The following is a 12,978-nucleotide window of genomic DNA, read 5'->3' on the forward strand; positions in this document are numbered from 1 at the left end:
TATTTAAAATTTCTTACAGCTGCGACATCAAACGCTCCTTAGAATGTCGTCCAGCAAAATTTATTCGCTGGACAACAGAACTCATAAAAATGATTTACATTCACTGATCTGAAGAGATTGTATTGCAGATTTTAAGTTTGTTGTTTAAGTATTCGTGATACACACAGTGAGACGGTTAATAATGACTCTAAATCAAAAACGTATATCTTAAATGGCGTCATAGTTAATTTCAAGTCCAGGTTAGAAACAAACGCGGTGAGTCTGGAAAGCTTTTAACAGGTAATCAAAGCACGAAACGACGAGTTAGAAGAAGATGGACAGTGATGGATTCTGCCTGAGCGCTTACGACAGGAGAGCCAGAGAAGTCGGAGGCAGCTGACCGAAAACCGTCAGACCAACTAGAGGCGGCGTCTGCTTGGAGGAAACCAGGGCCGTTAAAAAAGGAGGAAGTTTTCTTTCTTTTCTTTTTTTTCCCTTTTACTGCGCACATAAATCCGAGGTGACGTTTCTCCTTGAATCTGCACATGCTTCTCTGTCCGGCTTGATTTACCTCCCGGCGCACACGGCTCCGGCCCGCTGCCGGGGGGGGCAGCCAGCGCCGGCCGCTGTTATTTTAGGCCTGCTAACTCCCAGAGCAAGGCGGCTCGTTAGTGCGCCTCGCTAATCTGACTGCGATCATTCATGCTGCGGTGGGACCAAAACACAATAAATGAGCTGTGTCCTCCTGGCAGGCCGTAAAGCCGCCTCACCAGGACACCAGCAGAAAGACACCTCCGCCAGTTACCGCCGGGCCCAGCTTGGATCTATATTGGGATGTAGTAGGTAATTCAGAATATATATTTTTTTAAATAAAAGGGCTGGTGTTTAATGTGATAATTGGCTGTGGAGGTTTGCCCTTTTCATTAATATGGATTTTCCACTGGATGCAGGAAATGATAAAGTTCCAGTGCAAAAGTAGCCGCGCTGTTCCTTTAGCTCCTACAGCGTAAACACGTGTGCAATAACTGCGTTTTCCCGACGACTGTTTATGCAATTCATATCCGATTCTAATATTAGCTCCTTAAAGTTTAAAAGTGGCTTAAATAACGAAGCACGCCACAGTGTTTTTTAATGTTTGACTTCTCTTTTTCCAAATAAAAAGTTGCTGCCTTCAGCTCTGATATTTTCTTCTCTGCGAGGTCAGTGGCAGCAAATCGTTGTATTTAAAAAAGAAAATATATATTAACTTCTTAAAAAAAACAAAAAAAACATTTTCCTTAGAAAGAACAGGCAGGACTGGGCTAAAGCCTGGCAGGATGTTTTACCGCTCTTTCTTTTTGGAACGAGCGGTAAAGTTCGTTTAAAATCGGCTGGTTTCCGGACATGGACTGGGCTTTTACGCGCGGCCTTCAAATATCGAGTATAGCTGAGGTCGGGGTTTTTGGAGGGCCATCCAGAAAGTCGACTATAAGTCTTCCAGAACCAGGTTTTTATGTGCGCTCTGGACCGTAGTCCTCCTTTTCTTGTTTCTTTTTCTCTTACAATAAAACATAACCGCTGATACAACACTACTTGGTGTTATATAAACTATAGGCTCTATAAAATAAAACCTAAATATTTGTTCAAATGTGACTCAATCTGGAATGAGCTAATTAAAAAAAAAAGCCAAATCCAAAATAAAGAGCAGAGCGGAGAGATTTTCCAGAATCCAAGAATTTTCAGTCTGAAAATGATAAATCCAATTATTTTCTGGTCAGCGAATGCACCTAACTAAAAGACTTAGCTTAGCTATCAGTGAAGTGTTTTAAAATGAAGTCTGAGGAGGCAAACTGAAGGAAAAAGCTTGAATTGTTTGTTGGCCATGTTGTGACGCGTCTGTACTTCATTCAGGCTGCTAGAGAGCAAAACTTAAAAATCATAACAGGAAGGCTGGAAGGAATACAGGACCTGAGAAGAAGCACAGCATGCTTGCTCAACTGTTATGAACCATTAAATTAAATGTTAGCACCTTTTAGAAATCCCAATGTTACCGTAAAAATCTCTACATTCAGATGTAAGCAGAAGGTCGGCTGTTTAAGCAACGCTAGCTGTGCTAACTAAGCTAATTGCTAATGGAATATGCAAATGATGCATGAGAATGTCAACTTTAAATCATTTTGTATTTGTTTAAAAGTTATAAAAGTCATATTTTGGCGGTGATGTCACTTCTTCCGCCTTTATTTCCTGTAGAACTTGTGAGGTCAAAAGCCGATTGCCCTCATCCATCTGAACAACCAGTGAAATTTGTGCTTGTGAAATTTTGAGCTCATACATTCGCGGCTAGCTACGCGACGCAAGAAAGTCGAAAAAGGTTAAACTTTTGTTGCTGCTGTCGTCGTCGCGTCCCGTGTGTCGGGTTCATTGGTGGGAACCTTTCGTTGTCGTTTGTCCAGCCCGTATGATTTTTTAATATCATTGTTTAACCAGCTGGCTGTTCGCAAAACACCGTATCCACAGCAATTGGAAGTTGAGTGGAAGAAAAAAATGCAGAAAAAAACACAGAAAACATTACGCTTGAGGCTAATGATTACATTAAACCATCCTAAGGTGTTCACAACATGTCTTGATGCTCATTTCTTGCTGTGTTTTAATTTTTTTCTACCGGGATGGGGTAGAATCGGTATTAGCAGATCGACGGTTTCCAAATCACGGATACACACTCTGATTGGTGCGGCTCTTCAGAGGAAGGAATTTAAAGTTTTCTGAATTAGAAAAAAAGTTACTCATCAAACTTTCTCTGAGGTCTGAATGGATATTGTAAATATTAGCACTGCATATTTGTAATTTTCACTAACCAAAGTTAAAAAGAAAGAATGAAGCGTTCAGACGGTTTTCAACCCTCCCTCTGTGTTAGCGTGACGCTCAGGAGGAGCACGACAAATGTCAGTGCGACCCCGCCTAACAGTAAAAAATAAACAAAAAAAACCCCGTTAGGTCTCTTGAGACCACCGGAGGGTTGAGGGAGGGTTAGCAGAGCGGTGAGGGATGCGAAGCGAACAGAAGGGCTGCAGAGCTGGAATCCGAAGCCGCACGTGAGGACAAATTCATTTTCCCTCGCTTCTCTCCACGGACAAATATCTCACTTTCTGTTATCTTTTCATCTGTTGCTTCCCCTGCAATAAAACTCCGATGCCAGTTCGTAAATCAAACGGCCTATTGTTTGAAAAATGAAAAAAGATGTCTCAAATATCTGTGCGCTTAATAATGCGGACCAGATGAAGGAGGCTGCTTTCATGTGAGGCGGGTTTAACGTCCCTCTCATTCCCTTCCTCCTCCATCACGCTGATACTCATCGGGATTCAAAGACCTGACGGACGACGCGGCGGCTCGAAAGAAAAGAGACTGGAAGGAGGGGAGGAAGAGGCAGAGGAGGGCAGCAGATATCTTCAGTGACGTCGTTTATTCTGCACGTAGTGAGAAAAACCTTTACTGTATGGATTTGGAGGAGAGCAGGCGAGGACGTCCTACAGAACATGTGGAGCTTCACAGTAACGCCCGACTCGCTAGGCGCTTCGTACGACGTCTGAGGAGTCCAGACTGTGTTAATAACCCTGCTGATGTGGTGATTTGCAGGTCAGAAAAAAAAACAAAAAAAAACAACATTTTAAAAAAGTCTAGACTAGTCGAGGTGAAAGGGAGGGAAGATTCTGTTACACAAAGCCATTGTTTCCAGAAGCATTTTTATAACCAAATCTTTTGCTCTGAAAGTGTTTGGATTTATTTATGGTTTCTATGAATAAAGGGTTTTTACAACTGGGCAGGAATTTACGGTTAAACGGCGAGGTAGACGGACCAGCAGACCCAGGTGGTCATGAGGGCTTGGAACGGGTGTGCCGGGTGCCAGAGCTGAACCACAAGCCATAACCTTAATGATCACCAACTAAAGAGGGAAAAAACTATATTTTTTCTCTGAGTAATACCACAGCGATGATAAACTTCGCTCCACCGCTTGGTGTGCGTTCCCTTTTCTAAATCCATTTTCATTTTTGGGAGTCAAACAAAAACAGAAAATTGTATTTTCTGTTTTTGAGTACAAAAAAAAGATCAAATCAAAATGTGAGGAAGAGAAGAGAGGCAAGCAGCAAAAAATACGTTTAAAGCTAGTAGATCAACGTGAGGGAGCCTCACAGGAGTAAAAACACAGAGGGAGGTTAAAGTGTCGCGTCTCTGAGTTTTTGAATCAAAAATAATTTATCATTATTTTTATCCTTAGAGATGACCTGCTGCTTCTGTGACTTCATTGTGACCTTATGTGCTACTTGTTGGAGCGCTTACCTTTTTATGTACTGCCAGCATCACTTTGTGCCTTCATGCAAATTCAATAAAAAACACATTTCATTGCATTTTTACTACAAGAACAGATTATTTCACACTCGTCGGACATCGCTAACCTGTCTTGGCAGATGGAAATAATATGTATTCTTGTGTTTATTGTTGTTGTTTGAGACCTTTGCAGTCCTTTGAGTTCTCAAGATATAAAGCACATCATAAATGAAATCTCTGAGTAATACGTCTATTACTATTATTCTATTGAAAAATCTCACCTGTACATCCCAATAAAACAATGCTATGAACCCTTAAACTGTCGTCATGTTTGCACTGGCCTGTCATGTTCACAGAAGCCAATAAAAATCTATGAGACACTGAGAAAGTTGAGGCTGATAGAAGAGCGAGGCAGCCTGACTCTCATTAACATACTGTGCATTAAAATCACTGACACTTAAAAACCAGGCAGCCAAACTGAATATTTGTGTTTTATCCAGGAAGATGATTGTGGATGCACCACTTAATGCCTCTGTTTTTTATATAAATATTAATAAATCTCCCCAATCTAATCCCTAGTATGAGGCAGTATTATGAAAAATCAACCTCTTTGAGCTTTACATCGTGTTATAATGTAATTCCCTCATGAGAAACATAGCTGAAGCCTTGCTTTGATTCTTTTATGCATGTTTGAAAGATCCTTTAATCTCCATGGCAACCATTCAGCTGTTACAAAACACCAGGGTGGATCTAGCTCCGCCTTCGAGGACGAAGCTCCTCCTTGGAGCTTTAATTTCCAAGTTTCTGAGTTTTGAAACTGTATCTCTCCCCTGTGACTCCCCCACTCAGCTCCTTCAGACTAACCAGCAGCAATTAGCAAACACCTGGTGGAGTTGAGCATCTGCTGAGCTCATTATAGGAGCTACTTCTCAGTGAAACGCTGGTAAAAATATTGCTAAAGGGTTAATAGAAGAGCCATGTTGTGATGACTTCCTGAAGGCGGAGCTTCAGAAAGAACAAGAGCTTCTTAAAGAGACAGAGGCCTAATTTAAGGTCATATTTGACACATATATGGCAATTTTATAACAACTGAAGATAATATAGCTACTTTATTGTACTATAAAATGGCACTATATGCCTGGAAAACACATTGATAAGCAACAAGTAGCACATAAGGTCACAATGAGGTCACTGCACACACACTTCCATCTGCTTTGATTAAAAAAGCAATGTGATTAATATCAGTAAGTCGTCACGGTGTTGTGAAACTTCTTGCCATAAAAAAAGGGAAGGAAAAAAAAAAGCGCCTGAAAATATATTATCTAGTGACTCTGACTACATATGTTACTGACAACAACAAGTTGAAAAATGTTGGTAGCGATCACACAGTGTTCTTTGGAGAAAGCCAGTGATCCTTTTGTTCCCACTGTTGTTTCTTTTACTGTGGATCTCGGCTATTTAAAGGGCAGCGCAAGAACACAAGATGTGGTTAAGCGACAGAACTCCGTGGTGAGATTTAAGAAAACATCTTTTTGTCGGGAATAAAAGGCAGGTTTTCCTAACCGGACGCATTCCTCACAAGAGCACTCCTCTGGCCTAGAAGCGAAGATTATACATATTTTTTCGGAACATAACGTTAAAACCTTTGAAATAATGAATAGGTTTAGTTGATGGATGGAAACAGATGCAAGGAGTTAAACAAAGCACTCCCGACAGGATTTATTCTGTACCTGTTTCGGCCCGAGTCCCGGAATCCTTTGGCAAAGGGGTTGCGATCAATCTTTAGTCTGGTGATCTGTCAAAACGGCAGACAGGACAACGTATTCTGAAATTGATGAAGCTCAACATTAACTCACACAAAAAGATTTTTTTTTCTAGTAAGATGCAACATCTTATTAGACGTATGACCAAAAATAAAAGAATCCATAAAGCTGAGGAGTAAATTCCCCCTTTGTGAACACATAACTTTTTTTTTTTTTTTTTTTACAAATTCTTAAAATATGCTAAGTTAAAAATGAAATTTCCTAAGAGAGAGAGGGAGAAACAAAATGGGGCTGCTTACCTGCTGGTTCTGGTAGGCGGTGACGGTCGTGAAGACGGTTTCGGAGAAGCTGAACGTTTTAACTCCCTCCCCGCTCGGCACTGGTTTGTTCGCAGACAGCTCACTGCTGAAGTCCTTCCTGATGATGTGAACCCGAGGCTGATACTTGTGCATGGAGTGAAGGATGATCTGTAAGCAAACATGTAAATATAGAGAAATAAACTGAGGGGATTTACAGCTGGGAGTGTTTTCCATATTAGCAGGAAAGATGCAATGCAGCTTCCTAAAAACTTTGTTCCCTTTTGTCACATTTCAAATGCTTCAAATCAACAAAGAAACCTCAAAATCAGACAAAGTCGTCGCCTCAAGAATTGTGTTTAATCAAATTAATTGATTAATCAGTTCCAGAAGATTTGTTTGTTCAATACTTGAACAGAACCAATCCGACAACATGAAGTAGGCTGAAAATCGCCAACAGAAAAAAAGGTAAAGAAATAATCAGGGCCACATCTAAAAAATATTAACAGATCAGAAACAGCGATTAGCCGAGTTTTCATATGATTGAGCAATTTGACATTTCAAACACAACTTCGTTCGATGCCACTTTACAGTAAGGCTCCGATTACAGCTGGTTAATAAATAGTTCATAGATATGTTATTAATTCATCTCAACACTTTATAAATCATGAATAACTCTTTATTATGCATTAATTAAGGGAGAGAAGGAGACAAAATCCACAGGGATTTTTTTTTTTTGCCAAATAGTGAGCCAAATCTGATTTTTAGCATATAGTCTCCTTCTCCTTCTTTATGCATGATAAGCAGTTATTTATGATTTATAAATACAGATGAATTAATAACATATCTATGAACTATTTATTAGCCATCTAAAAGAGGAGTTTTATTGTAAAGTGGAACCATTTGCCCAATGGAAACTTGCCAATTTGGAAAAAACTCAAATATTTCAAAAAAAGTTTTGTTGTTTGGATGATGAGTTTTCTTTTTTTCTTTTTTTTACTGTAATTTGGTTTATTTTCCAAAACTGAGATGGAACCACTTTTTTTTCCATCACGTGAGTCACATGATCAACAACCGGATGTTACTACTGCCGCAAACCACGAAGAAGACGACAACAGGAAGTGGTAGGAGGATCACGGCGCAGCGTTTTTTAATGACTGATTGGGCGAAGAAACTTATTCACACATGATTTTAATTGCGCTTCTTATTTAACACAAAACACCACAATTGCAAAACTATGTTTTTTCAACATAAGTGGAATATTTGCGCACAATTTGTCATGGAAACGCGGCTAAGCGACGGCTACAAAGTTATTTCTAAGAACCAGAGTGCGAGCCGTCATCCCCAAACGGAGGAGAAAACCAACCAAAGTTACTTCTGGAACGCGTCGATGACTCATAAAAACCATCAACAACCTGCAGGTATATCTACGCTCTGCTAAGGTCAAAGTTCATGATTCAACAGTATGAAAGAGAATGGGCAAAAATGGCATCCATGGAGATCAAAACCACTGCAAAACAAAAAAAGAAGGGGAAAAAAAAAAAGACATCTTGATGATCCTCAAGACTCCTGGAAAAAAATATTCTGTGGATTTATGAGACATCCTATTACATCTGGAGTACGGCAAGGCAAGGTTACTTATTTAACACCTTTTGGCCCAAGGCAAAATCAAAGTGCTTTTTCTTTGACGCTAATATGACAGATTTAAAAATGAAGTTTAGTGGGGGGGAAAAAAAACTTGGTTTAGAGTAGGCAACAGCAAATAAAAAGGTTTTAACCTTGTTTTAGAAGAGCTCAGGGTGGGAGCATTCCTGCAGAGTACAGGGAGCTTATTCCAAAGTTTTGGTGTTTAAAGCCTGAAGGCTGCTTTGTTCTGACTCTTGGAGAGAATGGTAGGTTTGATTCAGATGATTTTAGCGCTCTTAATGGTTTATAGCGCCAAAGACGATTGGATCAGACACCTTGTCCAGGCTTTTGAAGGTAAGAGGCCCATTAGTGAGGTTCTGATTTACGGCTTACAGCGTGAGGACCTCAGAACCCGACCGGAGCGCTGATCGGCTTTTGTTTCTGTAAGGACTCTCGCAGCAGCATTTTAAAGCATCTTATTGTTTTTTTTTTTCTTGACAGTCCAGTGAAAACGCTGTTGCGATAATCGAGTCTGCAAAAAAGTGACCTTTCAGAACGCTGTTGGGTCGTCTGGACATGTGTTTGGGTCGCAATGTGCCGTCTTTACCCTAAACTAAGATCAGGTTCATGGTCAACACTAGGTTCCTGGGCTTTCTCTGAACGAAAACAACATTTTAGAAAATTAACATCTAAACATACTTCCAGTCAAACATGGTGATGAAGTGGCAAAGTTTGTGGCCTACTTTGATGGAGAAGGTCTTAAGATCGAGTCCAACGCTGTGACAAGATCTGAAACCTGCAGCTCAGGCTCGAGAATCCTCCAATAAGGTTAAATTAAAACAGTTTTACATAAAAAGAGTTTCCATTTGTTCATTATTGTCTTTTGGAGGATTTTAATTTTCATGTGAACAGGATAACTTAATGAAATTATCATTTGAAAACTGACTTTTTTTATTTGCTCTGGGCAGTTTCCTTTGATATTATAATTGGTTTTCACTGATCTAAAATATAAGGCTAATAGTTTGTCAATGTTTCTGAAATTTACACTGAAAAAAGAACAAAGTACTTTTTTCTAGTTTCTAGTACAAACATCTTCTTGGTAAAACTAATATTTATTGTTTTAAGTGAATAATTCCTTAATACTGATGAAAAACCCACAACTTCCACAGGCAGTTTATTAAAATGCCAATTATCTATAAATTATCTATACTTTTTCATCAATATTAAGGAATTATTCACTTAAAACAAGCTCCTATGTCTCTCTGAAAAATTACTTGCAAAATACTTTTGTTTTATTCCAAGTGTATTGAGATATTTGCACTAGAAACTAAAAAAAAAAGAAAAAAAAAAAAAGCATTTGGTGAAATTTGGTGTTTCTGCAGCGATGAAGTCCTCGTTTCTTTTACACGCATTCCTCCCAGAGTCGGCTGGCTGTACGTGACTAAAACCTTCACGCCATCGTGAATCTCACTGGAGGATTATTTCACAGCAGAGCGGAGGCGTCAGACCGTGTCGGCCTCAGCCTCGCCTCGGGGCCCCCGGTCTGCTCCTGATTAATCCGAGGGTGAGAAAACCTCCCCAGAGCCAAACACCCCCAGTTCTTCCCTCATCCTGCCGCAACGAGAGGGGGTCATTTCAAAGCGGCGGGGCCGCAGGGGCGAGAGGAAACACCTCCGAATATGAAAAACACAACACCTCCAGACCCCCAATCACACACACACACACACACAAGCACAAATTAAGACTGGTGCATGCTTTAATCTACCATCCTCGTTTTTTTTTGTTTTTTTTTTTGCAGTCCTTCCCGCCACGCTCTGCTCTTGGATCAGCCGTCAATCAGAACGCCGTGGGGGGAGCTGCGGTGTCTTTTTACCCCGCTCAGTAGACGTCGCACAAATTGTTACCCCCCTCCAACCCAAAGAAAGAAAGAAAGAAATGTCTCCTGACTCCATGTCTGGACTCTGGTTTCTCACCGGGGGAAGACATGTTGCCTTCGCTTGTCTTCGGGTTGCGTCGAAACGGCCGTTTGAAAACTCAGGATGTAAAAGACAGACATGAAAAGACTTCAGGTGGTTCGGCTCGTTTTCACCATTTTTCAAACTCGCATCATAAATTCTAAATATTTGCAGCCAATTAGCTCAGCATTGTTACTACAACAGGTACTGGAAGGGCTAAGAAAAACAAAAGTCAGTTTCTGCTGCGTTCTCAAGTCGACGCTGCCTTTTTGTGTGCAGTAATCGTCTGGCTCTCTAGATTTTTGGGCTGTCATCCTGATGGAAAGTGTCGTCTTTAACTAATTTTCTTCAGTATTGTTATGCTTTTAGCTCCATCCATCTTCCTATCAACTGTGACCAGCTTCCCAAGTACGAGACAAAAGAATTCCCCAAAGCATGATGCTGCGACCGCCATGTTTGACTGAGAGGACGGCATGTAGCTCCAGCTGATGCATTGTGTCAGTTTTTCGCAGAACATTTTGTCCTCCGCGTTGGCCAAAGAAATTAATCTTTTGTCTCGTCTCCACCACGTTCTCCATGCGTCATGATGATGTTCCCTAATGTTCTCTTAACAAAGCTCGCAGGATTTATTTGAACCTCAAATTACTGATTAATGCAATTGACTGCACATGTTTTATTTTTGATTTTGGTTTTTTTCAGAGGTATCCATAGAAAGAGGGTGAGAACTAATGTGCATATTAGTTCTCACCCTAAATTAAATTAAATCCTGCATCGTTTTAGTCAACCATCACTTTTGCGGTTGACAAAAAAAATCCTAATAAAATACATAGAAGATTGTGTCTGTAACGTCACAGAACGTGGGAAAATAAAAAGGAATATTATTTGAGTTGTATTGATCGTCTTTTTTTCACTTCCGATACCGATACCAATATCTGAGGTTCAGTATCGCCCGATACCGATACAGAAAACATCACTGAATGACTTAAAATGTTTGTTTGTTTTTTTTAAACAGACACAAATGTACTGAATTACAAATTTATTTCATAATTCTGCACCAGTGCAGCACATTTAGATATACCAGCAGCTTCACAAGCTGACATCTAAAAAACCACAACTTTCATTTGTTCAGTCAGTGAAATTAAGAGTACAACATCCAATGTAAAATAAAAGATGAGGAAACTAGAAAAGAAAAGTTAACTACTTTGGTCAAACGTAAAAAAAATAAGCTGCAAATGTTTCAGAAAGTGGAATTAGGAATTATAAATATAATGTAAAATAATTAATAAAGCATAACGTCGCTCTGATCCAGAGATTTTTTAATATCAGTTGTGTACTGTTCAAAAATTAGGATCAATTTTAATATATGAAGTTATGTTTTTTTGCAAAGTGCCTCGAGACGTCAGTTGTTGTGAATCGGCACCATGTAGCTCAAGTGTTTAGACATCTGTCTCCTAGCAACATTCGGTTTTTCTCCAGGAGAAAAAGCCATTTTCAAAGACAAAAAGCAGGTCAAAACTAGAAAGCAGTTTATTAAATGAGGTGACACGAATTAAATGCAGATGACCCGGCCTCTTAACTCGAAACAAATGACTCAGGGAGCAGCCAGGGGACAAAAGGCTGAAAGTTGTTCAAACTAAATTAAGTTAAGAAGAGATGTTTTCATTTTCGGCAGAGATAATCCCCTTCAGTCGCCTCCGAGGAGCACCGGCGGGGGAGGAGGGGCTGAATCGACAATCGCGCGTGTTCATATCACAGGCCGGCGTCAAAAGCAGCTTAATGACGACCTTAACAGATCGGAGACCGGATGAATAAATCACAGCGCGCAGATGAACCGGTTTGAGTTCAGCGGCTCAGAGCAGGGGGCCGGTCGCGAAAGGAAAGAACAGAGCATGCCCCGCATTTCACAACTGCAGAGGAACAGAAAGAGAGTTGCGTCGCTTTCTAGCCAATTACATGATTTTCGGGGCGGCGGGGAGGGGAGGTGGGCCACGACGGGCAGATGTTCAAAGCGGACTTTCAGAAATATTTACTGTGCAGTTTTAAACAGTCTCACACAACAGCCCAGATATGTTACAATGCAACGCATCATTAACCATAAAGAACAAAAGAAAGCAACAAAAGGAAAAATGAAAAAAATACAGAAAGATCTGCCTGCTCCAGAGTTTTATTAGATTTTCCCATGCAGCAGAGAGGCAGGAAGTACGCGATAGAGAGAGCGACAGACAGCCAAGAGGGCGAGCGGTGCGTTCAGGGACTACGTCTTCTTCTTGTAAATAAATATTAAACATCAAAAATCTCCTGCCTGTTTAGGCTGTGTTGTTTTTATTTGGTGCACCATTGTCACTGTAAGAAGTAATTTTAATTTTTCTAGTTGCAGATAAACATTTATGACATTTTTACCTCTGGCCATTTTATACACACTTAATCCACTTCGGCGTTGCACAAAACTTTTTTTTTTTCCCCTTACGGTTTATTGTACGACTGGATTATAACAAGATGTTTTGTACAGTTTATTTTTTGAAATGAAGGCTTAATTTCTGGTTCCCCACTAAATTTTATTACCATATAAAGTATCCAAAGTATCGGCAACACTGCCAAGCAGATTATTATTCATTTTTATTTAGACAAAAACAAAACTTTTTAAAATCTTTGTGAAATTTTAGAAACCGTGCCTGACTTTATGTCCAGTACCATGTTCAGATGACAAACAGTGACTCAGCACTTCTCCAGAAACTTTGGTGACTCTCACATTAAAGGCTCTTTTTTTTAACTATTTCATTGTTTTCATCAACGCCTGCTTTAAACATGAGATCCTTCATCTTAAACTACCACTTCATCTTAAACTACCCCGCCAGAGCTCATTAGCATTCACACAGAGCCTGCTGTGAATGCTAAGGCTAGTTAGCATAGCCACTTTGCCTTTAAGACATGGAGCACTGTATACATGAGCATGATTGACAGCTTTAAGACCCTCGTCCCTCGTCTGATTGGTTGTCATGACATATTGAAATTTTTAACAAATATGTAAAAATCACATTTTTGTGCTTTAACGCAGAC

General features: G+C 40.0%; 1 protein-coding gene and 1 long non-coding RNA gene across 2 annotated transcripts in view; one reads left to right on the forward strand and one right to left on the reverse strand.

Annotated features, from left to right (window-relative positions):
• The window catches only part of tbx15 (T-box transcription factor 15), a 55,198-nt gene that overhangs the window by 9,057 nt on the left and 33,163 nt on the right, over positions 1-12,978 (reverse strand). The window contains exons 5-6 of the mRNA XM_007572509.2: positions 6,344-6,511; positions 6,012-6,076 (exon numbers count right to left, since the gene is read on the reverse strand). Of these exons, the coding sequence (XP_007572571.1) occupies positions 6,012-6,076; positions 6,344-6,511 (233 nt within the window). The remainder of the gene's footprint in view (positions 1-6,011; positions 6,077-6,343; positions 6,512-12,978) is intronic.
• On the forward strand, positions 92-9,886 carry LOC107832991 (uncharacterized). The gene is made up of 2 exons (XR_001658698.1): positions 92-815; positions 9,765-9,886. It is a non-coding gene; the product is annotated as an uncharacterized LOC107832991 (long non-coding RNA).

Source organism: Poecilia formosa, unplaced genomic scaffold, assembly GCF_000485575.1.
Source record: "Poecilia formosa unplaced genomic scaffold, Poecilia_formosa-5.1.2 Scaffold302, whole genome shotgun sequence".
NCBI lineage: Eukaryota > Metazoa > Chordata > Actinopteri > Cyprinodontiformes > Poeciliidae > Poecilia > Poecilia formosa.